Here is a 24,259-nt window from a genome sequence, read left to right as displayed (position 1 = left end):
CAAATGAGAGCCCTTGAACCTGTTTGACTTCCTTGGTGAGATTGCAGAGGGGCACACCTTGCCTTTGCAAAACAGCCACCTGTGCCAGGTGGTGATAATGTGGAAATGCCGAAACTGACATTGGGGAACCCTGGAAGCACTCAACATGCAGGCTGTGGTCCACCTTGGACGGCCTGTTGCCTGCCAGGAAAAGCCTAAATGCATGATACAGGACTGTAGGCTTGCCCTGGGTTATTATTCTTGGAGGCCTTTTTGAGCATATCTGTGATTTTAGTAATCAGCCAACATTTACCACCACCACTCCTTTTTTAAAATTAGGGATCTGAAGACAGGCTTGGTGAATTAAAATAATATTGGCCACCTTGTCTCTTTTGATGTGTATAAAATTATAATAATGAGAGGTGCTCTGTGTAGAAACTACGACAGCCGCAGCCCCCTTTTCTGCAGAGGTGGGGAAGAGGAGGAGGATGGCAGCTTGACTATTGAGAGTTCTCCAAGTACCAGGCACTCATTTTTTCATGTATTAGCTCATTTAATACTCACAACAACTGATACAATTATTTATTAGTACTTTAACAAATGAGGAAATGGAGGCATATGTAGGTTAAATAATTTGGCCAAGGTTAAATAGCTTATTATTAGTCATGGAGTGATCAGACCTAGGCAGTCTGGCTCCAGAAACCACAGTATTTCTCTTCATTCATTCATTCAATTTAAAAATTATTGTATTCCTATGAAGGGCCAGGATCTCTGATGAGTGCTGCATTATCTGTATAATATTTAGTACTCTTACCTTCCTGTGGCCTAAAAATCCTAAGTCTTAAGGCTTTTTTTCATCTGTATGTATGTTTGTATGTAGTATATGTTGTATTTATTTTAAAGGCAATGTGTCTGATGATACTGTCTAAGACATAATATTTCTGAAAGATGCCAGGGACCTTACAGAGACAGGGCATGCCTGAAATGCCTTAATGTTACTTATTACTCTTTTGTAAAGTAGTACGAAAAGCAGTTTGGGGCATTTTCCTAGCTCTACAATATGAGTATTCTCACAAACACAATTAGGATTTTATAATCAAATACACACACATACGAGTTCTGTACTTTAGCCATATAGCTCAAGAATCTATCTCATGATCACAAGATTTTTTCACACCAAGAAGAGTTTAAGAAACTGAATATTATACCAATTTCTTGGACATTCACCACATGCCTTGACATAGTAAAGGCTTCAAGAGGTCTTGCAATACACAACCCAGTTTGATTTTGTTTAACCCAATATTTTCCAAACTTATCTGGATATGAAATTCTTCTTCCAAGCAATACTTCAGTGGACTGCTGTCCACACTTCTGAAATTGTTGTTCTAGACATATACAATATCATAAAATAATAAAGCAAAAAAAAAAGATGACTATAAGCCTTCTGGGTGTTGCCCTGTGTTAGATCTGGCCCCAGGATAAAACTTAAGTCTATTCTGATTGTTTTAAATAAAAACATCTTTGGAGTCATTCAAGAGTTGTTGAACTTGGTACCAAACCAGTTAAGACCTCCTCTGCTCCAGGCTTAGCAGGACTGGATAACATATCAAAATAGAGGAGAAAATGGCTCAGTAAGGCCTTAACAGATTTCACTGCACTCCTTTTCTTTTCTAATAGGTACTCAGCACTTTGTACTTTGAATAAGTGTGGAAATACAAGTGAGCCAAACATTAGTAATCCTATTAAAAAATAGTTATTGCAAGACTGTGCAATCATATTTATTTTTATCCTCCCTCTTACCCCATTTCTTGACCGGCCTTATTAGATGTGCCCTTTCATTAGCAGACTTGGAGAGAGTCTCAGCCTATCATCCAATACGTGCTCTTACCACACTTAGAGCGATAGAGCACATTGCGTAATGTCCTTACAATATTAATGCCATTTGCATTTAAGCATGCGAACCTGGAAGCATCAAAGCTCTCTTAAAAGCCCATGCAGCTTTGGAGAGCAATTTGGCCATTTCCACTACAATTAAGAGTACAGCTTTTCACCCAGCATTCTACCAACTGTAGAAGTCTATGCCGTGGAAGATTTTATTGAAATATTAAAAAATACATAAGAAAATATTTTTTGCATTATTATTTCTAACAGTAAGGAACTGGAAATTACGTAAAAGCATTTCAACAGGATTTAGTTAAATAAATTAAAAATCATTTATATGATAGGATACTGTGCAGCCATTAAAAAAAAAGTAGGATAGTTCTCAACTGACATGGAAACATGTCCAAGTTACATTGTCAAATTTGAAAAGAATTAAGTTACAGAACAGTGAATATAGTATGATGGTTTTTGACTTTAGTATTTACTTATGTATATAAAATGTGCTTATAGGAAAAAATAGAAAAATGTTTATCGTAGTATAGATTTTTATTATCTCTGGGAGTGAGTATGGAAATGCTTTTGCTTTCTAAGTAATGTGTTTCCAGGTTTTTAAATAGGAAGTTTGAATTAGTTTTAAATCAGAAAAATAAGGACAAAAATCATCCGTATTTGCATTAAACTTTACCTCTTCAAAGCTGTATCAAGAGAATAAAAATATTTTTCTGGTAGCTTTCCCTCCATTAGAAAAACACTTTGTCATTTTTGTCATTTGACGAAGCTTAGTGGAAGTTGAAAATTTCTAAATTGCTTTATCTAGAAAAGCAGAAGTCTGTTAAAGACAGCTGACAATGTTGGGTTTTCTTTTTTCCCTGTTATAAAAATAGCACTTCTTAATTGTAGAAAACACAGAAAAGTACAACAAATCAAAAAAGGATTCATAATCCCAATATTAAAGCATAAATTCTGTTATTTTGACATATTTCTTTTGTGCATATATTCGTATTTTGCTTGGTTAAGATCAATTGCTTGGTTGAAATCAATTGCTTAGTTGAGATCAATTTTGTTAGACTTTTAACTTTTTATATATTTGAGTTACTTTGACCTCATCTTGTCCACTTTTCATCCCACACTCTATATGTTCTTGTGTTTTAAGAATCAGTATGCAGTGTGGGGACAAAGCACAGGATGTTTTGAAAATTCACATTTTTAAAAAAAAATTTTTTTTAATTATATTTTAATTTTATTAACTATAAAGTAGCACATTGAAGATAGGGACCAGGTTTTCTCTATGTTGGAATCTCTAGGGCCTAGATACTAGGTAAAAGGTTGCTGAATGAGTGAATAAGTGAATGAGTGAATGATTAAAGAACGGACAAATGGATGGCAGAGTTGAGTCATTTTAGAATGTAAAATCAGCAGTACTCAGTACCTCCACCTCCCCTGCTAGTGAGGCCACTGCAGCCTTCAGAGGGGCTGTATAATGGGGCAGTGGAGAGTTTGTACTTGGACACCAGGCAGCCTGGGTTCAAAAACATGGCCTCAGCTCTAACCTGGGCATGTCACTCACATTTTCAAGCCTCTGTCTCATCAGCTGTAAGATGAGGATAATAACAGTTCCTACCTCAATGGATAAATTAATATATATATGCAAAATGTCTAGAACAGTGTCTGGCACAGACACTGTTTTGCTATTAATATTTTTGCTATTATTACTACTACTATAGCATATTAGGTCCCTTAATAGGATGTGCAAGTCCTGGCTTATCACTGTAGCCTCTTCCCACACTCACACTGAAATAACCCCTTGTTCCCTGATGATGCATACTGTTGTCAAGCCTCCATGCCTTCTATATGGGCTTGTCTCTCTGCTGAACGTCTTGCTCTTTTTTATATTCTTTTCCCTCTGCTGAATGCCCTTTTCTCTCCCTTCGTTTCTCTCTGGCAAATGTTCCTTCATCCTTCAGAACTCAGCCCCTGAGTCCCTGCCCCTTAAGCAATTCTTTCCTTCCCTTGTCTACCACAACTACCATTTCCTACAGGGAGTTAAATTCTTCCAACCTTTAAAAAATCCTTAAAATAGTTCTTGTAATTCTTCCCATTGTGTTAAATTGTTCCTGTATGCATCTGTCACCTGCCTCAACCACACTAACTGTTGAGACTATGGTTCATCTTTATTTCCTAACCACCAGCCCAAAGCCTGGCATCCACTGTAGACCCTCAGTAAATATTGGTCAAGTGAGCAAAATAAATGTAGTTTACACGAGCAACTAAATTGATCAAATTTTGCAAAATGGGCTTGTGAAAAGATCAAGTCAAATTGAAAATCGGTTCTCAGTAACAATGATAAAATTAGACATTTTTAGCTTTCAATCTTATTTTGTTTTCACTACGTAAGATGGAGCTACTATTTCTAAATTCGATTTTCCAAAGTTGATATTGTACTTGTAACCTTGAAATGTAATATACTGAACCTATCAGAATACAATTTTAGCACTGCATGATCAGATTTTAAAGCACAAGAGTATCTGTTATAACCTTTGCTACTATATTCGCTGTAAGTATCTTTTGGAGACACTGTAAAATCAACTTCAGGGATAGGTTGACACACTTCTCTGCTCTTAGATTCAAACATTTTTTCTTAGAGTTCCAAGGAAATAAGTCATCAACTTCTGATTTTCTTCAGGACACAGGGGCATTGAGAATATACACAGAGGGAATCCAGTTAATCCCGAAAGCTCGTGTTAGCCAAGTCTTCCAGTATATTCTCCCACCCCAACCATTCAGCAAAACTGCCCTGAATATAATTGACTTTCTTTGTTCCTTCTTACTACAGCTAAAGTTACCATATAGACAGCAATAAAGCAGGGCTGGCAGAAAAATTGGAGAAATTAATTATCAGAAGTCAATAATGAGCCCCTGAACAATCAAAATATGGTAGGTTTTGGGAGGGAAACGGTCTCCTAAAACCTAGAAAGATATTTTGATAATTTAGTACAGTTCTAGCTCCCTGTTTTGGCCAAGAGACTTTTTAAGGTACACATTCATGGAAAGACCTGTTTACTATCTATATTTATAGTGCCTTAAGAAAGAGGACTTAGTCTCAGCTTGATTTAACCTAACACAAAAAGCATATTCCTCTGTAACAATCCGTTACTGTCAGCCTCACATTCATGGTTCTTATTCTGGAATTGTTCCATGTAGTTCAACAACTGGCAATCTGAGTAGTTACCAAGAACTAAAATATATTCAGTACATCTGCTAACCTGGCTGAGTTTTAGAAATTGGGATTTGAGAGTGTTTGCGTGTGTGTGTGTGTGTGTGTGTGTGTGTGTGTGTGTGTGTGTGTGTGTGTGTGTGTGTGTGTGTGTTTTAATCCACAACTCATTTCAAGATTTAAAGGATCAGTAACAAAAACTGAATTTGCAGGCTGTAAGTTCTGTCTACAGATTGGTGAACATGCCTTCTCATAATAACCCAACATCAGAAGGCTGATATTTACCAAGTGAAATCACTAAGCTAAACATCAGAGATGGTTTGAAGACTAGCCAGTCCATGAGGAACAAAGAAATCTAATAGTATAAAGGGCTATTGAAAGTTTTATAATAAATATTTCACCTTTCTGTGTTTCATGTGGTTTCCCTTTATATTTTCTTGACATTGAAATTGTGTTTGTCCTAAACCATGAGCATTCTGATATATACTGCCTTGTGGGTTTGTGGGAATCAAAGTTTTCATAATAGTAGTTTATAACACATGCCATTTTTAATCCCATGTCCTCAGGGCCTTTTCATTCATGCTGTATTATTTGCTTTTACCACTTTCCTGAGAGGGTGAATGGGAAGATAATTGTGTTCCTTTTCATAGATAAAAACTGAAGTCCAAAGATGTAAAAGGACATAGTCATAAAGTAGAGGATGAGGAAAATGCCCTACAGTTGGCACTAGCGAGGGTAAATTTACAAGGACTGAATTATTTGCTCACTGGTGTATTGCCAGCACAAGTAGGCACTCAAATATTTGTTGAATACATTGAGCAAAGCCACTAAAAATCCAGTTGAGAGACCTATATTTCATAATTGTGTGCTTTTTTTGTTTTTTGGTGGCTGAATCATACACGAATTGAACCCTGGCCTTTGGTGTTATGAGCATCATGCTCTAACCAACTGAGCTAACTAACCAGCCAGCTACATAATGGTGTGATTTTTGTGTGTGTGTGTGTGTGACTGTTAAGGGGATCGCAACCCTTGGGCCGGTGCCGTCTGTACCACGCTCAGCCAGTGAGCGCACCGGCCATCCCCATATAGGATCCAAACCCGCGGCACTCGGGGTCGGCCCCATAATGGTGTGATTAATATGAATTATCCTAAAGCATTTAAACTCAGTACCTGTGCTAATATTTTTGGTGCACCATCATCTTAGAAACAGACCATAAAAATTGCATTACAGCTAAATTGTGACTCAAAAAAAAAAATACACCATATAAATGCTTGGAAGGAGATAGGAGGAGGTAGATCCATAGAGCTGAAAATATAAAATCTTAAAATCTAGGAATTTGGACACCAGTAGATGAAAAGGCTCTGTAAGGTATTTTCTTATTATTTGAGAAATCAAATTTCTTTGTACATTTCCTACTTTTGCAAATGCTAGGTTGACATCCTTGAAGACACAAATCTTGTATTTCATAAGAAATATGGCAAAGAAACTTCCAAAAGCAAACTTACCCATACACCTCTCTCTCTCTCTCCGTTCATCTGTCATTTATTTTTTTAACCCATGCTAGAAGCAAATGGCATTTGCTTCTCTGTGGGGCTTCACATGCTTAAGAGGCCTTAAGAGGAGGTTTGAAGGGCTATCTTTTTATTTTTCAGAAAGAAGAAATTGAATAGAAGACTTCCATTTCATAATTAAGTAGGCCTAAGATGAATGCAATTATTTTGGGGAACCTTTGCAATGTGGATTCATTAAAAAATAGGCTAAGGTAACCATTTCAGGTAAACCTGTTGAATTGGCCACAAATGGTTACCATTTTAAATTTACAAAGAACATATATCTAAGATGTGCCTTATGTACAGTTTACTCGTGGCTGAAGTGAAGTCAATAGTTCGTGAGTTTTGGACACCAACCAAGATTGTTTATTCACTTCTTGGAGAGACAGTCCATACTTTGGCTCCATGTATGACATGGGCTTTGAATCCCAGCTCCACCATTTACAGGCTGGTGGCTTTAAGCAACAACCTATTTTATCTCCCTAAGCCTGCGAACAGAGGATGATAAGGTACCTCCTCATGGGGCTGTCCTGAGGATTCAATAAATTAACATACATGTAAGCTATTGGAACATATAATAAGCACTTAATAAATCTTTCTTGTTTTTATTTGTTACTGACAATATTATTCCAAAATTCCCAGAAGAACGATGTTATAAAATGTTCTCATCTATAAGAGGTATTTGAGCATAACCACAATTATGACATAAAAGGAGAATGTTGGTGAAAATCTTTCAAACATGGTATGTCCTATTGATGGATGGATAGATGGATGGATGGATGGATGGATGGATGGATAGATAGATAGATAGATAGATAGATAGATAGATAGATAGATAGATAAAATAAGAGGCGCAATCAGGTGAATGCACAATAGTCCTGAAAATAAAAGTATCCTTGCATATTTTTTCATGCAAAACATCCAGATAGGATACTAACTTTAGCAGGGCTTTTTTACTCAAAGTCCTAATTTTAACATCATAACCATAACTTTCTTCCTCTTGATTCATCCTTTTCTCCCTCTAATCATCCTTGATTATCTTGTAAGCACCTTGCATTTTTTCTTGTCTTTTTAATATGACTAGTTTTCCATCAGAATGCTTTGCTGCTACAAATTCAAATTGTCTTAAATTGGTGCCAGGTTGCGTTGAAGCAATTAGAGTGCTGTAATTAAAGTCTGTTGTGTGTGTAATCTTATAATGCGTAAGGATAAGTACAGAAGTTGAGAGCTTGGTTCTAAGCGTTTGTTTAATAATGGTTATTCATCTGTCTTCCACTTGTCTCCCCGCATATGTATCAGATGTGGGTGCTCTGGAGACTCCATGCTTATTAGCAGAGCCTGACCTATTTAGGCTCCCTGCCTCTCTTGTATCGCATAACAACTCGACCGTAGATCACCACACCTCTAATTTCCAGGGCAGTCTCATAAACATTCACTCCCTTGCTTTGAAAATGTGTTGGCGCAAGAGTTTATAAAGAATATTCAGATACTGGCAAATGGTGGAGCCTTTCTCTGACGCATGACTGTGCGATGCTCTTGTTCTTTCCGGGCTTAAAGGGAATAGAGAAGAGCCTCAAGACCTCAGTATTGGGGGGGGGTAAAAATAAGAATTGGGGGAAGGAAGACTCATAGTCCTGATGATATTTTGCAACATCATCTGGCAGAACATTGTCATCAAATGTTTAAGTTTTTTTAACAGTATAAATTAATTTATTTAAAAATATTTATTAAATGTCTTCTAGGTGCTAGGCACTATATAGGTGCTGGGTGTGCAGTAATGTTAAACACATTTCTGCCTATGTGGAGTTTAGAATTTTATGAGATGAATAACATTGTTCACAAATTGTATTTAATATACAGTTCTTATTCAAATTTCTCTGTGATTTTTTGGATTTATCTATTTTTATTTTTTTATTTTTTTTAATTTTCGATGGCTGGCCAGTACAGGGATGGAACCCTGGTCCTTGGTATTATCAGTACCATGCTCTAACCAACCAAGCTAACCGGCCATCCCTATAATGTTCTTTATAGCTTTTTATTTTTCTTTTTCTGATCCAGGATCACATGTTGCACTGAGCTATGACAGTCCAGGCTCTCTTGGTACTTTCACTACTATAGCCTTGGAATCAGCCATTTTTCCTTTTAGTGGGAAATAGTATCTAGAATCCGAGATCTGGTTTCTGGTTAAGCCGGTTGGAACTTCATCCCAAGAACAAAAATATGTGCCACCTGTCCACCTAAAATAAAAGTGCATTGCACAAACTATACCTGAACCAAACTTAGGGAAAATATGGTCTGGCTAGTTTTCCCTCCTTTCTCATTTTCATATCCACACATTCATTTATATTATCTTCCCACAGCCGAGCACTAACTCACATGCTACAAATTTCTCTCTGTCTCTCTCTGCTCCTATCTTCTTTGTGATCAAGTTTCTAAGAAGCAGTCTGCCCAGATACTTTGGTTATAATGCTTATGGTTTTGAAACTATGAAACACACCTACAAAAAACACTTGTACTTGTTTGTTTTTCTTGTAATGCTTTTTACTTTTTTCTTTGGCAGTTTGCAGGTATGGAGATCCAATCCCTTGACCTTGGCGTTATCAACACCATGCTCTAACAAACTGAGCTAAGCAGCCAGCCCACTTTTTAGTTTTTCAAAGCATCTTTATGTCTCATTTTTCTTCTTGCCCTCAAAACTTCATGAAGTATGTGAACCGTGTATTATTATTTTCCTTTTACATATGTAGAAAGTGAAGCCAGAAGAGTAAATGACTTTTTGACATCTAACACCTCCTAGTGTGTAGTGGTTTTTATTGTTGTTGTTTGTTTGTTTGTTTTTTTGGTGACTGGCCAGTACGGGGATCTGAACCCTCGACCTTGGTGTTGCAAGGCTGTGTTCTAACCAGTTGAGCCAACCAGCCAGCCCCTGTGTGTAGTTTTTAAGTTTGCATATCCAGAATTGCTGTCTGGGTACTATGCTTACAGTTCCCATAAATGGTGAAGGCTGGGCTATGTCCTCATAGTCCACAAAACTGGGATTCCTTATTCTGAGCTGAAAATCAAGGCAAATCAACAATATAGTGAGTCAAGAAACACAAGAAGCATACCCTTTTAAAAAGGAAAGATACAGCACAGCCTTTTAATACCAAGGTCACAGGTTCGGATCTTCATACAGGCCAGCCCCCCCCCCCAAAAAAAGGAAAGATATAGATACCTTTATCAACTTTTTACTTCACTACTCCTTTTTAATATTCTGGAAATATTATTGAGCACATGCTGTGTGCCAGGCAGTGTTCTGGGTCCTGAAGATACAGCTGTGACTTCAAAAGATAAAAATCTACTCTCTTAAGGATCTTACCTACTAGGCAAGAATGATGGTGAATGGGAGACAGACAATACAGAAAATAAAATATATAATGTATTAGAAGGTGTAAACAGAGTCACCAAATACAGTTGTACAGGTTGCTCACTGCTCAACTGTGTGTCCGATTGTGCCTTTAAAGATCATGGACCTAAGCAACTAAGGATGAGGTTGCCATTCAGTAAGATAGAAAAGAATACAAATAAGGTCAGGAGCTCTGTTTGTTTCTTAACTTTAATTGAAGTATAATATGCATATAGAAAAGTGATATAACCTAAGTGTGCGACTCAATGAATTCTCATAAATTGAGCACATTGACATAACTAGCATCAATATCATGGAAACAGAACATTACTGGGACCTGAGAAGCCCTTTGCATGTTCTCTTTTAGTCATTAATCCCTCTGCTACCATGGCTTTTAATAGCATTTATTAGTTTTGGCTGATTTTGTATTTTATATGACAGAAGTCATACAGTATGTACTCTTTTATTGTCTGGCTTCTTTTGCTCAAATTATGTTTTTGAGATTTATCCATATCATTGTGTGTGGCTGTGGCCAGTTTGTACATCTTCACTGCTAAGTAGTAGTACATAATATGAATATACCACAGTTCATTTACCTATTGATGAGCATCTGGATAGCTTGCAGTATTTGGTTATTACAAATAGCACTGCCATGAAAATCCTAGCGCCTGTCATTTAGTGGATGTATGTAAACATGTCTGTTAAGTATATACCTAGGAGAAGAATTGCTGGGCCATAGTATATATGCATGTTAAGCTTTAGTAGACCCTACCAAAAACTTGGCCCAACTTATAGTCCAACTTATAGTCTATCAGCAGTATATGAGAGGGGTGCAATTAGGATGTGTTAAGTAAAACATCTAGTTCATAGAATGCAATCAGATACACCATGCAGGGATGGCCATTTAGCGCGGTTGGTTAGAGTACAGTCTTATAACACCAAGGTCATGTGTTGAACCCCATACCAGCCAGGCGCAAAAAAAATACACACAAACACCATGTGCATTGCAAAAAACTGCACCAAAATATTATTTGGAGACAAATTTACTATGTACCGAGAAAATGGAAATAAATTAGCTAAAACATATTGACATTATTAGCTTTGGTGAAGAAATTTATTACAAATTAAATACACTAAAAATAGTAATAATTCTACACAATGGTAACAACCAGATAAATAATAGGATTTTTAAAAAGGCCCATTTATATAGGAAAATGTAAAATACCGAGTATTAATCCTAACATAGATGTGTATGATCTTTATAGGCCTGTCACAAAACTTTATGATCACTATAAAGTGATTTTAATAGAGACTTGCTACAGTTCCAAAGTGGATGACAAATTATTATAACTTTTCTTAAACTTGACAAGATTATTTTTAAATTTCTTTAAATATAAGTGAAAGAGAATGTCAAAGGTTAATATGGAATATTAAAGCATTTATCCTATCAGATATTGAGACATGTTAAAATGAATAGTGATTAAATGTTCTGGAAGTACATAAAATTTGAATAGTGACTCAGAACAAGTAGGTAATCTAGAAATATATATAATTATACGTAAGAATTTAAAAAGCAACATGGTAAACATTAGTGCAGAGAATATCATTGAGTCTTCTGGTGCTAGGCTTTGTGATAAATGCTTTACAACCACACTTCATTTAATGCTCTGAAGAACTCACTAAAGTTAATATTATCATCCTCAATTTTGCAGATGGGGAACTGAATTTTATATAAAATAACTTGGTCAAGGCCCCACAGGTCTCAGTCCAATCTGATTTCAAAGGCCAGAAGGAAGGCACAATTTGTACCCAATAGATGAGACAAATGGTTAATGTTGGTAATGTGTACGTAAGTCAAATTAAACACAGACTCTCAAATAGCTAACTGCACAAGGGTCATCTTACACATGAGTAATAGCAAATAATACACAATGGCAAGGGAAATACACAAATTGATTAGTAATCAAAGAATTGCAAATTGAAACAATTTTTTTGCAGTATTATTTTATGCTTTCTAATTAGCAAAATAATTTTATTGATTTTATGTGGTTTATAAAAATACATTTTCCTAAGATGAAAAAATTAGTGAGAATGTTTGATATCTTGATCTGGGTGATGATTGCATGAATAACACACACATGTCTATTTGTTTGCGTTTATATGGAGTTTCTCATGTGACTCTAATGTCCCTCTTTGGATTTTTTTTTTTTTTTTTTGGTGGCTGGCTGGTACAAGTAACACACACATGTCAAAATTCATCAAGCTGTATGTACACTGAGCTCTGTGCATTTTACCGTATAAACGTACTCCAAAAAGTTCCTGGGGAGAGGGGGACGTTCCTGGAAAGATTCATATTATCTTTCAATTCCTTTTTTCCCCAAATTTTTTGAAGTACCCTCATATGTACCTGAATTAAAAAATTTAAAAAGCACTAAATGTATTAAGAATCCACTAGGAGAAGAAGTAATTCTCCAAAAGAATGGGATATTCTGCCCAGAAAGAGACAGACATCCACCACTCCAGGAAAATATGCATCCCCCCCTTTTTAAACTTTTTATTTTGAGATAATTTCAAACTTACAGAATAGTTGCAAGGATAGTACCAAAAAAAAAAGCCAGTATATCAAACCAAATCCACCATTTTTTTAACATTTTGCCATATTTGCACTTTCTCTGACCCTCATATGTGTAATTTTTTTTCTGAACCACTTGAGAGTAAGTTACAGTCATCATGCTATTTACCCCTAAATATTTCACTGTATATTTCCTAAGATTGAGGACATTCCGTATATAACTATATTACAATAGTCACATTCAGAAAGTTTAATATCAAACCTATACTATTACCTGATATACAGTGCAATTGTCTCAATAATGCCTTTTAACAACATTTCCTCGAGCCAAGATAACATACTGCATTTAGTTATTACTATTCTTTTTTCAGTATCTTTCACTTTGTTTTTTTTAAAGACAATATTTTTATAAGAACAGCATACGTTAGCTTACTTATCAAAGGTGAATCACATAATACTATATAGAAAAGAGAATAGAAAGCATAGTAACTTTTCTTTTTTTAATATTTTGTTTTGTTTTTATTGGTTATGAATATTCATGGAGTACAAAGCAAATTGTCACCACTCGTGCCTAAAATGTGATGGCCAGATCCATACTGGCAGCATGTCCATTACTACAAATTGTGATTATACCCCGTGTCCCCCCGACCGAATTATCCCCTCAATTATCCCCAAGCTTCCTCCCCATCCCCCTTTCCCCACTCCACTTTGTATCCCTAGGTATGTTCTCTCCCTCTACAAGTAGTATCTTTTACTTTGGAACAGTTCATCAGCCCTTCTTTGGCATTCATCACATTGACACTTTTTAAGAGTATGAACCAGATGTTTTATAGAAGATGCCTCAGTTTGGGTTGGTCTCCTGGTTCCTCACGATTAGATCTAATGATGTATTTTTGACAGGAATGCTACATAGGGGTGTGCTGGTGCCAGCTTGTACCAGTTCATCAAAGCAAATTCTCACATCTCTTTCCAACTCCCTGTCCTGTGAGATTACATTGGTAGCCTGGAATCAGCAGTGGTGGGAGTATTTACACAGTGGAAATCAACAAGTACTTCAAATCAAAGCTCCCCAGCTTCTGATTTCTAGTTGTGAAGCATTTATATTTACCGGCACAGCACCTTGTACAGGTGAATCTGTGTCCTTCTCAATGCATATCATCAAGCAGTTTTATTCAATTATTGGCGATACCTCATCATGTGGTTAAGAAGGTGTTCATCAGTTCTCCATAGGAAAGTTACCATTTTTCCCTTTGTAATTAATAAGCAATCTGTGGAGAGATAGTTTGTGATTATGTAAATATCCTGTCCTGTTTCTCATTGAACTTTCACCCAAAAGTTTTTATTTATTGAAGATTATTGCCTGAATCAATTAGTACCATGATAGTTGCTCGTGGTAATTTTATCTCTTTCATTTCTTCTATATTTACTTGTCAGCATTCTACAAGTTAAGTTTTTATAGCCTTAACCCTAAAATAGATAATTGTAGTAAACTTGGAAACAAATTGAGGTCTCCCAATAGTTTGTCAAATAGTTCTAAATCTTAAGTATTTGTGTCCACGTTATTAATATTCATTGCTATAGTGCACAATAATTTTCAAGGAGTACTACATCAATATAGGAAGAGGAGAATGAGTCTTTAGAAATAATTTCCCCATTCTACCATAGAGTGTATGTTTGTGGATAACATACAGTCCCGCCAACAGTGAAGGTGGCATTTGGAGTCATTTTTCTCCAAAATGATTTTCAGGCAAGTCAATCAAGTCTTGCCTGATTCCAGTTTTTACCAAAAGCGTGCCTTTGGAAGATTCCCGGTGAGAGATTTGCACTGGAGTCATAGAAAGTTAACTAGTGCGTGGTAGAGTGGAAAGTGCACTGGACGGGGAGGCCAGAGTCCCCATCTGCTAGGAGACTGGACAGCAGTCTTCATCTCCCTGATCCTCAGCTCTGGCATCTTCTGTAAAACAATAGGAGTCCTATTTTCACCTAAGTTCCCTTTCAGGTTCTTAAAGTTTCTTTTATTCTTTTCTCAACTTGGGAATCCAAACCTAGAATTCACCTCATCAGCATGGTGTCTTAGTCAACTGAGCCACCAAGCCAAGGACAGAAATGAGATGTCCAGCTTGGAGTCTGAACCCAGTGGCCTAGTGATTGAATTCGTAATCCAGCAAAATTAGCCATGAGGCTGTAGCTGCAGGACTTGATACTGTTTCATGCTCCCTTTGTGCACTCAGCCACATCATCCGATTCACTTCTCTGCTTCTCTTTGTTTATCCATGACAGTCATGGAAACCCACTGAAGGATCCCGTTACCTTTCTTTTTAAGGAGATCCCTCTCTCAAGCATTAGCTCATCCAGTGACTATAAGGTTACCTCTGTTGCCATGGTTGGAAGTAAAAGAAATGTTCTGCCCTGGGCAGAGTGCAGTTTCTAAGGAACTCTTACACTTCAGGCATGACATTCAAGAGTTCTTTACAAATCTTAATTAAATTTCGCCAAATGAAATTGCCGAGAACCAGGGAAATAGTGTTAGTCTTGATGGATGGATTGTTTAGTGATCTCCCTAAAACAAGTCAAGTAGTGTTGGCAACCAGTATTAGAACTGAGAATGTGTTGCCTTGGGTTTCTAGCACGGTGGTTGTTAAATGGAAGGTGAGTGCAGGCTGAGGTTCATGAAAGAATGTGGGGTTTTGCCAAACTACGTGTTCTCTTCTCTCCCTGGAACAACCTTTTGATAGACTTCACTCCTTCACCCCAGCATCACCCTCCTCCCCCAGGACCGTGCTGGGGCCACTTGCGTAGGTGAAAAAGTCCACAGGTGAGTTTAGATATTTGCTCCCCACTCTTCTGGAGCTGCCCGAGCCTGGTACTTTTCATGTTTCAGTTCCTGGTTTCAGCATTTTTAATATTTAATGACCCTTCAAGGTAGAAAATTATTTGGCAGCTTCCTTAAGAGTATCTGCTTTAGGTCTATTTATCTGTCTGCTGAACTTCCATTTACTAAATTGAAAAGTTGGTGACTAAAATACCATTCAGATGACTCATCTAAAGTTCTAATGAAGCAAAGGGGGTATCAGAAGGGTTGGCAGTAATTTTTCAATTTATTTTATTCATCTTTAGTTTTTTTTAATGCCCTAAATAAATCCACTTTTTCTCTTCTCTAAGTTTGTAAGACAAATTTGACTTTAAGTTCTGGCCTAATTTTGAACTCAAAGATGTTTTCGAGTTCCCCTCTTAGCCCTTCTCTCTCTCCGTGAGTTTCTTTTTCTTTGAACTTAAGAAATTTAACCTTTCTTAAATTTAATCGTGATCAACACCCACCTCACCTGTTGGATTAACCGCTTCATCATCTTTCACCAGATTAGAAAACCAATGTCTCTTGCCTGAAAGACAGAGGGCAATTGATTCCTACAATCAACCTGGCTTCTCTTTGATTTTATAATCTGTTTCTAGAGATTATAGGCGAGCTTTGAATTCCAAGGCTCTTGGCCTGTCAGCTTTTGAAGCAAAAAACTTTAAAGCAGACCCTGGGCCTCAGGTTTCAGAAAGGAGGCCTGTATGTTGGAGGATGGAATTAATTTGTTTTCATTTTGTAATATAAGGAATACATGAATAATGATCACTGCTGACATTGTAACATCCTGGGGTTTTTTATTTGCTTGTTTTATTTTTATGGCTTTTTAAAGATTTATTATTATAAGTTTGTTTTTTGAGAACCCTAATCAAGTCACTTGGACACCTGAGAGAACAGCATAATTCTTTCAAAAATCCTCACTGGGCATAACTATCTGTATAAACCTACCTAATGTACACTCACATTAAAACTACCTAATTATTCCCCCTCCATGCACTTGGTATAACCAAGAGACGCTCCTGCTCAGATTCAACAGGTGAAGGGAGGAAGACAGAGTGCCGGGCAGTTTCCAGGCCCATGAGTTCTGTTCTTAAATACTATGCGCTTTTAAGTGCTAATTACAGGACTTAAGCAAGGAGGGGGTAATGTGGAATCATTTTTGCATGTGTTAGTGCATGCAAGCTAACATACCACAAAAAAAAAATTTTTTTAATACAGAGCCCTCTATACCACTGATTGTTGTAATATTGCATGATGCAGTAATGGTATTTATATATATCACCACACTTAAAGAAGTAGATAAATGTGCATGTGAATATTATTGATAGAGGCAATACCTTTTCTACATACACTTACGCATTCCTACCAGGCTACTAAAAAAGCATTTCTGTTCACTGAGGCCCAGAACTCCAATTTTTCTTTGGGATATTGAAGGATGAAAAAATAAAATAATGGAAAAAATGATAAATTATAGTTCATCAGACTTAAATATAAAGCAGCAGAATTTTAGTCATCTAAGCATTTGCTGTAACTGATTTTTAAGGCTTCACATTTTTCATCTATGATGGTACAAATATTAACTCAATAATGTGTCATTGACACAGAAGTGAATTTATATTTTTAATAATATGTGCATTGTACGTATACTGAAGTAACCATGCTATGACACAGGAAAAAAATAATCTCAGGAAAACACTCAACAAATGAATCTAAGAAAATCTGCAATGCTTAAGAATAAACTTGCAGAGATAAAAGTTATTCATTTATAAATTGAATTTTCAGCCTCAAAGTCATTCATGTTTCTTTCTGAATACTATCTCTAAACAAAATCCCCAGAGCTAATAAAACACACACACGCACACGCACACGCACAAACACACACACACACACACACAGTGGTTTCCCCTAACCCTCAAATGAGTCTCTCCACGACCCCCCCTTCCCCCTGTAATGGTATGATCTGCATTTGTTCGTAAACTGGAGGTGCCAAGCTGTGACAGCTTCCCCCACTCCACAGCCATTTGCTGCAACCTAGGGCGGCTCTGTGTTTAGTGATGCTTTTCTTTTCCACCAACAGGGGCAAATCGAAGTAGACAGCGAAACCATCTTCAAGTTAGCAGCACTGGTTTTACAGGTAATTGACAAACTGCCTCTTACCAGCTCCCTTTTGTTGGTTGGTTTTTGTTAACTGCTTGAAACTCTGAAACTTTTGCACGGGCCAGTGTCTGATAGATTTTTAAGCCGTTGGTTGTTTGCCAATGAAAAATGTGAGCCAGTGTCTTCTGTTTTAGAGTAGTTTGCATGAGCTATATAGTGTGATATTGTGTGTCTCTATTGCTGGAAAAGAGCTCTGGGTACTTGAATTTGGGAGGCAGCTGTTGTTAGAACAGCTGTAAATTTCATTTATTTAGTAACTTTTCTATACATTTTCCTGAGGTTGAATAAAAGAGCCCTTTAATTCTTGAAGGCATTAGTAGCTGAAAAACGAAATCTATTTCCATGCTGGTTTAAAAAGTAAAGAGAAAACTAATAGTATGTGTTTATTTATCCATATCATAGTTTAAAAGGTCTGCATCCAGTCTAAAAAGAGTGCCACTCAAATAAAAAAGCATTTTTCACAGGATCTTAGAAACATAAAGGGAGAAATAATTATCTGTGCTTTTTCTTTTTCTTTTCTTTTTTGGCTCTTCTGTTAAAAATAAGAAATATTCTTAAAAGGATATTAGCATTTTCTTATCCATGCCACATTCTTCTCTATGGCCATTGAGAACGTGTTCCTTATGTACATTCTTCAGAACAAAACTTGGAGACTTTAAGAGAGGAAAATGATCAAGATAAAATTCATTTAGCTTAACATAAATACATGTTGACCATCTATTTTTGTTTTTTATTTCAGGAAGCCAAGGGAGATTATACCAGGTAATAATTCCTTTTCTGATATTGCAATGCAAAATAATCCTAGCTGAATCATTTTATGCTGTTATTTTAAATAACAATGGGTTCAAAATCAAAGGAAAGTAGACAGGAGACTGAGATCTCTTTCCTCTTCAAATAGAGACCTATTCTTTTTGTGAATGAATCTGGAAATGAAGCTTTCATACAATTTTTCAAGGCAGAGTGACAGTTGAATTATAATCAGAAGCAATCCAAAGTTCTATTTGCTCTCATCTGTTGGTTAGTGAGATAAAGAAATCTATAAAAAGCTTTGGTAGCTTGTGTTGATTTTTTAAAACTTATAATAACCCTATGTTTTGGAGAGTTATAATGTATGCAGAAAAAGATTAAATCCTTCAGCTGCTTCGTTAAGGGATTAATAGGGGCTTTCTTTTGCAGCTGCCCTGACAGGGCCTCACCCTTAGTACACTTGACCTAACAGTTGTATTGTTGCTGCCCAGACACTTACTGGTTCTAACTGCCTCCCTGGCCACATCCTCAGAGAGAGTATTGGAATTCACCCGCTACCCACTGCATTCTGTGCTTTTCATGCAATTGCTGTAGTTGGAGAAGTAGAAACGGTTAAAGGTGGAGGCAAGGCCTCTGATCAGAAACAGCTCTCAGGCCAGTGACCCATTGAAAGCTTGGCTTCTACCATGTTAATGTTCCACTCCTGGTAAACTTTACCCGTAGATTATTTACAGATCACCTAGTACACATTCCCAGCCAAGTCTTTGTATAATGTGCTCCTTAACAGACTGATAACAAAATAATGCTTTCCAAGCTCAGAAACTCCCAGTCACAGAAGAATACTTCACTTCAGAAACTCCAGACTCTCTCCTCTTCTGCCCGTTCAGTCTGGTGGAATGGTCAAGGATTCCACTGAACACACCATGGTTTACTCATTGTCCTCATTAGTTCTGTTTTCTGGTATATATTTTTTAAATTTTTTTAGGTTAAGAAATATCCTTTGAAGTTATCATGAAAAGCAACAAACACCAATACACCAATTTTTTTAAAAACTCAAAGAAAATGGCAAGGGATAAAAACAGGAGAAATTAGTTTCTAGATCATTAATAATATCAAGAGCTGCTGTATCTCTACCGCTGTCTTTCCTGGAGGAGCCATATTTCCTAGTAATATCAGATATGGGAGGAATGTAATCATTTATGAGAGTGATTCTGAAATTCAATTTGTAAGTGAGGGCTTCCCAGAAGAAAGCTCACACCCTACCATCTCTGGATTGCGAACCTTCCCTCTCCACTTTCTTCCGGTCAAGCATTTTTAAGCAATTCAAACAAATTACTTAAACTCTCTAAGCCTCAGCTTCCTCACCTGTAAAATGGGATTTATAATAGAAGTCCACACCCCATAGGATTGCTATGAGGATTAAATGAATTCGTATTTGTAACGTGCTTAGAACAGTTCCTGCAATTACCACTTTAATATTTCATCAAATTGATGGACATGATTTACCACTCCCCTGTTTTTATAAATATGAGTTGTTCCCCGTTAATGTAAATAATGCTGTGATGAACATCTTTGTGTATTTGGGACTGTCATTATTCATGATTATTTTCTTAAGTGAACTTTCTCAGGTGGGAACAGGAAAGAGAAATTCCTTAAAGAAGACAAAGTGCTAAAGTGGAATTTATGCATTCTTGATACCACTAAATTTAAATTAGAGGAAATCTGTAACTTTATCCAGTAAGCCTCTACTGAATGCCTAAAATATGTCAGCATCAGTCTGGGCACTGAGGATGTGAGGATATACACAGCAGGGCCTTCCTTTCAGGGAATTGAACTTTCTGTCAAGGGCTACCTCACTGGCAATTCCAAATTGCACTTTTCTGTTGGTTTGCATGTTGGTTGCTGCTCTTGGCTTTTAGAACTTCACTGAGTGTTCTCACTGAGGTTTAAACATTGCCAAAAAGTGTTCCCAAACACCTTCTTAAACCAGGATAACGTGTCTTTTTCAATTAAAAGTGTTTGGACATCTAGTTCTTAAGGCTGCTGTAGTTCTCTCTTTATGAATATCTCCCTTCTTCTCAAATTTAACATTTCTAAATGCTGGACTGTCCAATCTGGCCTTCAAACCAACTCCTCTTTCACTGTCTCCTCCCTTCTCTCAAAACACCCCCCCAATTTTTTCAGGAGGCTGGCCGGTATGGGGATGTGAACCCTTGCCCTTGATGTTACAACACTACACTCTAGCCAACGGAGCCAACCAGCCAGCCCACACTGTCTCCCTTTGAATGACATCATCTCTATTCTGTCTTGAATCATCTGTAAGGATTTTCCTTTTCCTCTCCCACCCTTTTTTCCATCTGTCAGCCAGCTCCCTCCGTTCCTTGTCTTTATCAACACGTAGCTTTTCAGCCCTCAGCCCCCTCCACTCAATCTAACTGTAAAAGTATGTGTGTGGGGCTGTTGTTTGCTTGAGCTAACAATTGAGTGCTTACTATGACATTATATCCATGCCTGATTTCATTCAATTCCACCACAATAGTTATCATCCACATTTAACAAAGCAATAGATGTAAAATTTAGGCCCAAAGAGATTATGTCACATAGCCAGTGAGTTCCCAGATCTGTTCTGATTCCATCACACACTACTGCATGCACATGACCTCCAGTTATCTTCCTAGTACATGGATTTGACCATTGTCATTTACTTCTAAAAATCTCTTACAGTTTCTCATTGCACACAGACACCTGCTCTTCAACACCCCAACCTGGCATTCAACCTGGCCCTACTTAATCTGCAGTACACATTTAATCTCCTGCACTCTGCTGTTTATACTCTTTAATATCTGTTCATGCCTCTCCTCTCTTTTTTTTTTTTTTTTTTTCCTGCATACCCTGTGTTAGTTTGCCTTCATGGCTTTGCCCAAACTCTTCTAGAATACCCTTAAAAACAACAATTCTCACTTCTTATTTTGCTTCCTGCCGTGTTTCCTTCAGAGTATTTTAAGTGAACATTATCATAACCAGTAGGAAACCCTGCTCTTTGAAAGCTAATTTAAATAGTAGAGTGTGGACTTCCATTTTTTTTAAATAGCTGACAGCCTGAATTTCCAAGTCAGCCCTTAAATTGCAAAGACAACAAGCTACTTGTGTAACACAACACAGACAAAGGCGGAGAATTCCTGAAAGCTGACAGGGCAAGGAAGCCAGGCTTTATCACTGAGCTTCCAGCCACAAATGAGTTTGTAAAAGCAAAGCTTTTTTTTTTTTTTTTTTTTAAGATCCTGAAAGGTGGAAGTTACCAAGCAACATGTGATTAGGGTGCTTCTGCTTATAAGAAAAAGTGACTGACTACAATTTTCAATTCAGGGCTGGGTTGGAATGTTAATGTATATTAACACCCAGCTTCAAATAGCAAGGAAATATTCACAATTTACAGCTATGCTACAAAATGTACCTATTTCCCGTGGGACAGGAACTTCTCTGGATGCCCTGAGAGTAGTTAATGAGGGAAGAAAAACAAATCAAAGACTTTCAAGAAATTTGCCCCTTAGTTCTTACACCTCTGAAGCACTTACAGCTCTAAAATGTAATTCCATCCCCATAGTCTTTAAAATCAGTTACAATGATAAAAATAGCAGCTCCCATGGGCTAGGCATGGTCGCATCAACTAGGAGGTAGTAGTGAAGACAAGAACTTTGGAATTTAACTGCTTGGGTTCAAATCCAAGGTCAGCTACTTGCTGTATAATTAGTTGTGACTTATCTCTCTGGAACTCTTTTTTTATCTCAATAGATATTATGTTGCAACCCTGTGACATGGCACTAATATTGTCCCCATTTTACAGATAGGAAAACTGAGCTATGGAGCCATTAAGTAGCTTACTGCCTTGGTCAGATAGCTAGTTAGACAGTGGCAAATTGGCTCTCCAAGCCTCATGTTTTTATCATTGTGAGGAGTTTCCTTTTTGATATTCCAATACAATCTTCTAAGAATTATTACCTTCCTTTCTGGCAGAATAAAGAAGGCTGACTTGACAGAAATTGAAAGCTTCTGTCTTTTTTCAGCCCAGGCCCCTAATGAATTAACAAAACACTTTTGTAAAAAAAACTGTTTTGGGCTGGCCAGTTAGTTTGGTTGGTTAGACTATGCTTGTAACACCAAGGTCAAGGCGTTCAGATCCCCATACCAGCCAGCCGTCAGAGAAAAAACTGTTAAGAAGCTAATTTTCTCTCTGCGTATAATACTTGGTTAAAAGTTAAACAGACTTCACAAAGTTTTCAGTCTCCCCGAAGGGGACGCATAGGCAGCATTTCCCACACTTATTTGTCTCTGATGTCTGAGCCTCTTGCTGGTCCAGTGATCCGTTGACTTCATTTGTTAACCACAGAATCAGGGTAGGAATCAGGCCTTTGCATTTCACAGTTTGAGTATTTTGCATTTCAAAACACCTTGCGCTGGCCATTCTTGCCTGGTTAGAGCGCTGTGTTATAACACAAAGGTCACAGGTTCAAATCCACTCCCCCCCCCCCCCCCCCCCCCCCGCCAAAAAAAACCACTTTGCATTTCACAGCTTAAATACTTGATGCAACTAAATGAAAACAAAAACCCCAAGCTCCACTTGAATATATCTTTTTTTACTGTTGTTTTTTAAAACTAGTCAAGTGCGGTAGTAACAAGGGGGAAAGAGTACAATTCAATCTGTAACTGACTGTGACAATCCATTGAGGTAACTCACTACCTTCAGACCCGCCTGAATACACATTTAAACAGCTACTGATGCCACAGAGGATCAGTCCTGTGCAGAGAGTAACCCTCGAACTATTTGGGTTCTCAGTGTGCCTCCCCTCTGGAATGGACCAGGCCACTAAACCCATCGCAGCTAGGGGACTGACATGAAACTCAGCCTGCTGGCCTTTTCAGATAGCACCGGGCTGAGACATCCGCATGGGTAGCACTCGGTATCAATAAAGCAGCATGACATGAACTACTTCTGCCACTCAGAGTCCACCAGAGCTAAGGGATGACATTGTGGGGGAGGAATTCTACATTCCCTCACTGATAAGCATTTCAGTGCCTTTTAGTTTGGTTCTAGAAACACCAAGTGATAACATAATACAGTCTTGTTATCTGCTCTGATGGCTAAGGTGGTTAATCCAGTTTTTGTGTGATCAGGAAGGACACGTTGATTCACACAGGCAGGAAGAAGGGATACAGCTTTGAGGCTTTAAGCTGACCATAAATAATTTTCACTTGTCTAGTAGGAAGTTTCCCAGAAGAACAGATTTCTTTCACTTTCTGTTCTTTTGCAGGAAAACACTGCCTGCATTGATTGTTTTTCTTCTGTGTACCCTTTTTCTAACTTTAGATTTGTGTGAGAGGTAAATTTTTTAAAATCGTGGTAAAATATACATGACAAATTTTGTTGTTTTTTGGTGGCTGGTCCCATAACATAAAATTTACCGTCTTCACCATTTTTAAGTGTACAGTTCAGCCATGTACATTCACATGGTTGTGCAGCCAATCTTCAGAACTTTTTCATTTTGCAAAACTGAAGCTCTGTACCCATTAAATAACTCCCCCGTACCCCCCTCTCCCCAGTTCCTGGCAATCACCATTCTATTTTCTGTCTTGATGAATATGACAAGAGGCAAAATATTTCTATTTTAAGTATTTACGCATTTTCATGTTAATCTGCTTCCCAGCCTAAGTCGTGCTTGTAGATTGTATTTCTTCTACCAGGTATTTAAAGAATTGAAGGTTCAAAGTAGACACCGTCAGAGTCCTCAGCAATCTGGCTGATGTTTAGAAAAATCTCTCATCACATTCTTATTAGAAATTCTTTAGACTCAAAAAAAAAAAAAAAACAATTTGACAGTTGGTCCCCATCAAACATGTAGATGGGCAGAGTAATTTGTCCTCTGT

General features: G+C 37.3%; 1 protein-coding gene and 1 long non-coding RNA gene across 5 annotated transcripts in view; one reads left to right on the top strand and one right to left on the bottom strand.

Annotated features, from left to right (window-relative positions):
• The window catches only part of LOC134391350 (uncharacterized), a 144,443-nt gene that overhangs the window by 34,225 nt on the left and 85,959 nt on the right, over window positions 1–24,259 (bottom strand). The gene's annotated exons all lie outside the window — the stretch shown is intronic.
• The window catches only part of FRMD4B (FERM domain containing 4B), a 105,008-nt gene that overhangs the window by 28,361 nt on the left and 52,388 nt on the right, over window positions 1–24,259 (top strand). The window contains exons 5-6 of the mRNA XM_063115374.1: window positions 17,511–17,567; window positions 18,330–18,352. Coding sequence (XP_062971444.1) covers window positions 17,511–17,567; window positions 18,330–18,352 — 80 coding nt within the window. The remainder of the gene's footprint in view (window positions 1–17,510; window positions 17,568–18,329; window positions 18,353–24,259) is intronic.

This window comes from Cynocephalus volans, chromosome 11 (genome assembly GCF_027409185.1).
Source record: "Cynocephalus volans isolate mCynVol1 chromosome 11, mCynVol1.pri, whole genome shotgun sequence".
Taxonomy (NCBI): Eukaryota; Metazoa; Chordata; class Mammalia; order Dermoptera; family Cynocephalidae; genus Cynocephalus; species Cynocephalus volans.
The sequence above is the reverse complement of the archived record's forward strand: the minus strand, read 5'-3'. Positions and strand labels throughout refer to the sequence as shown.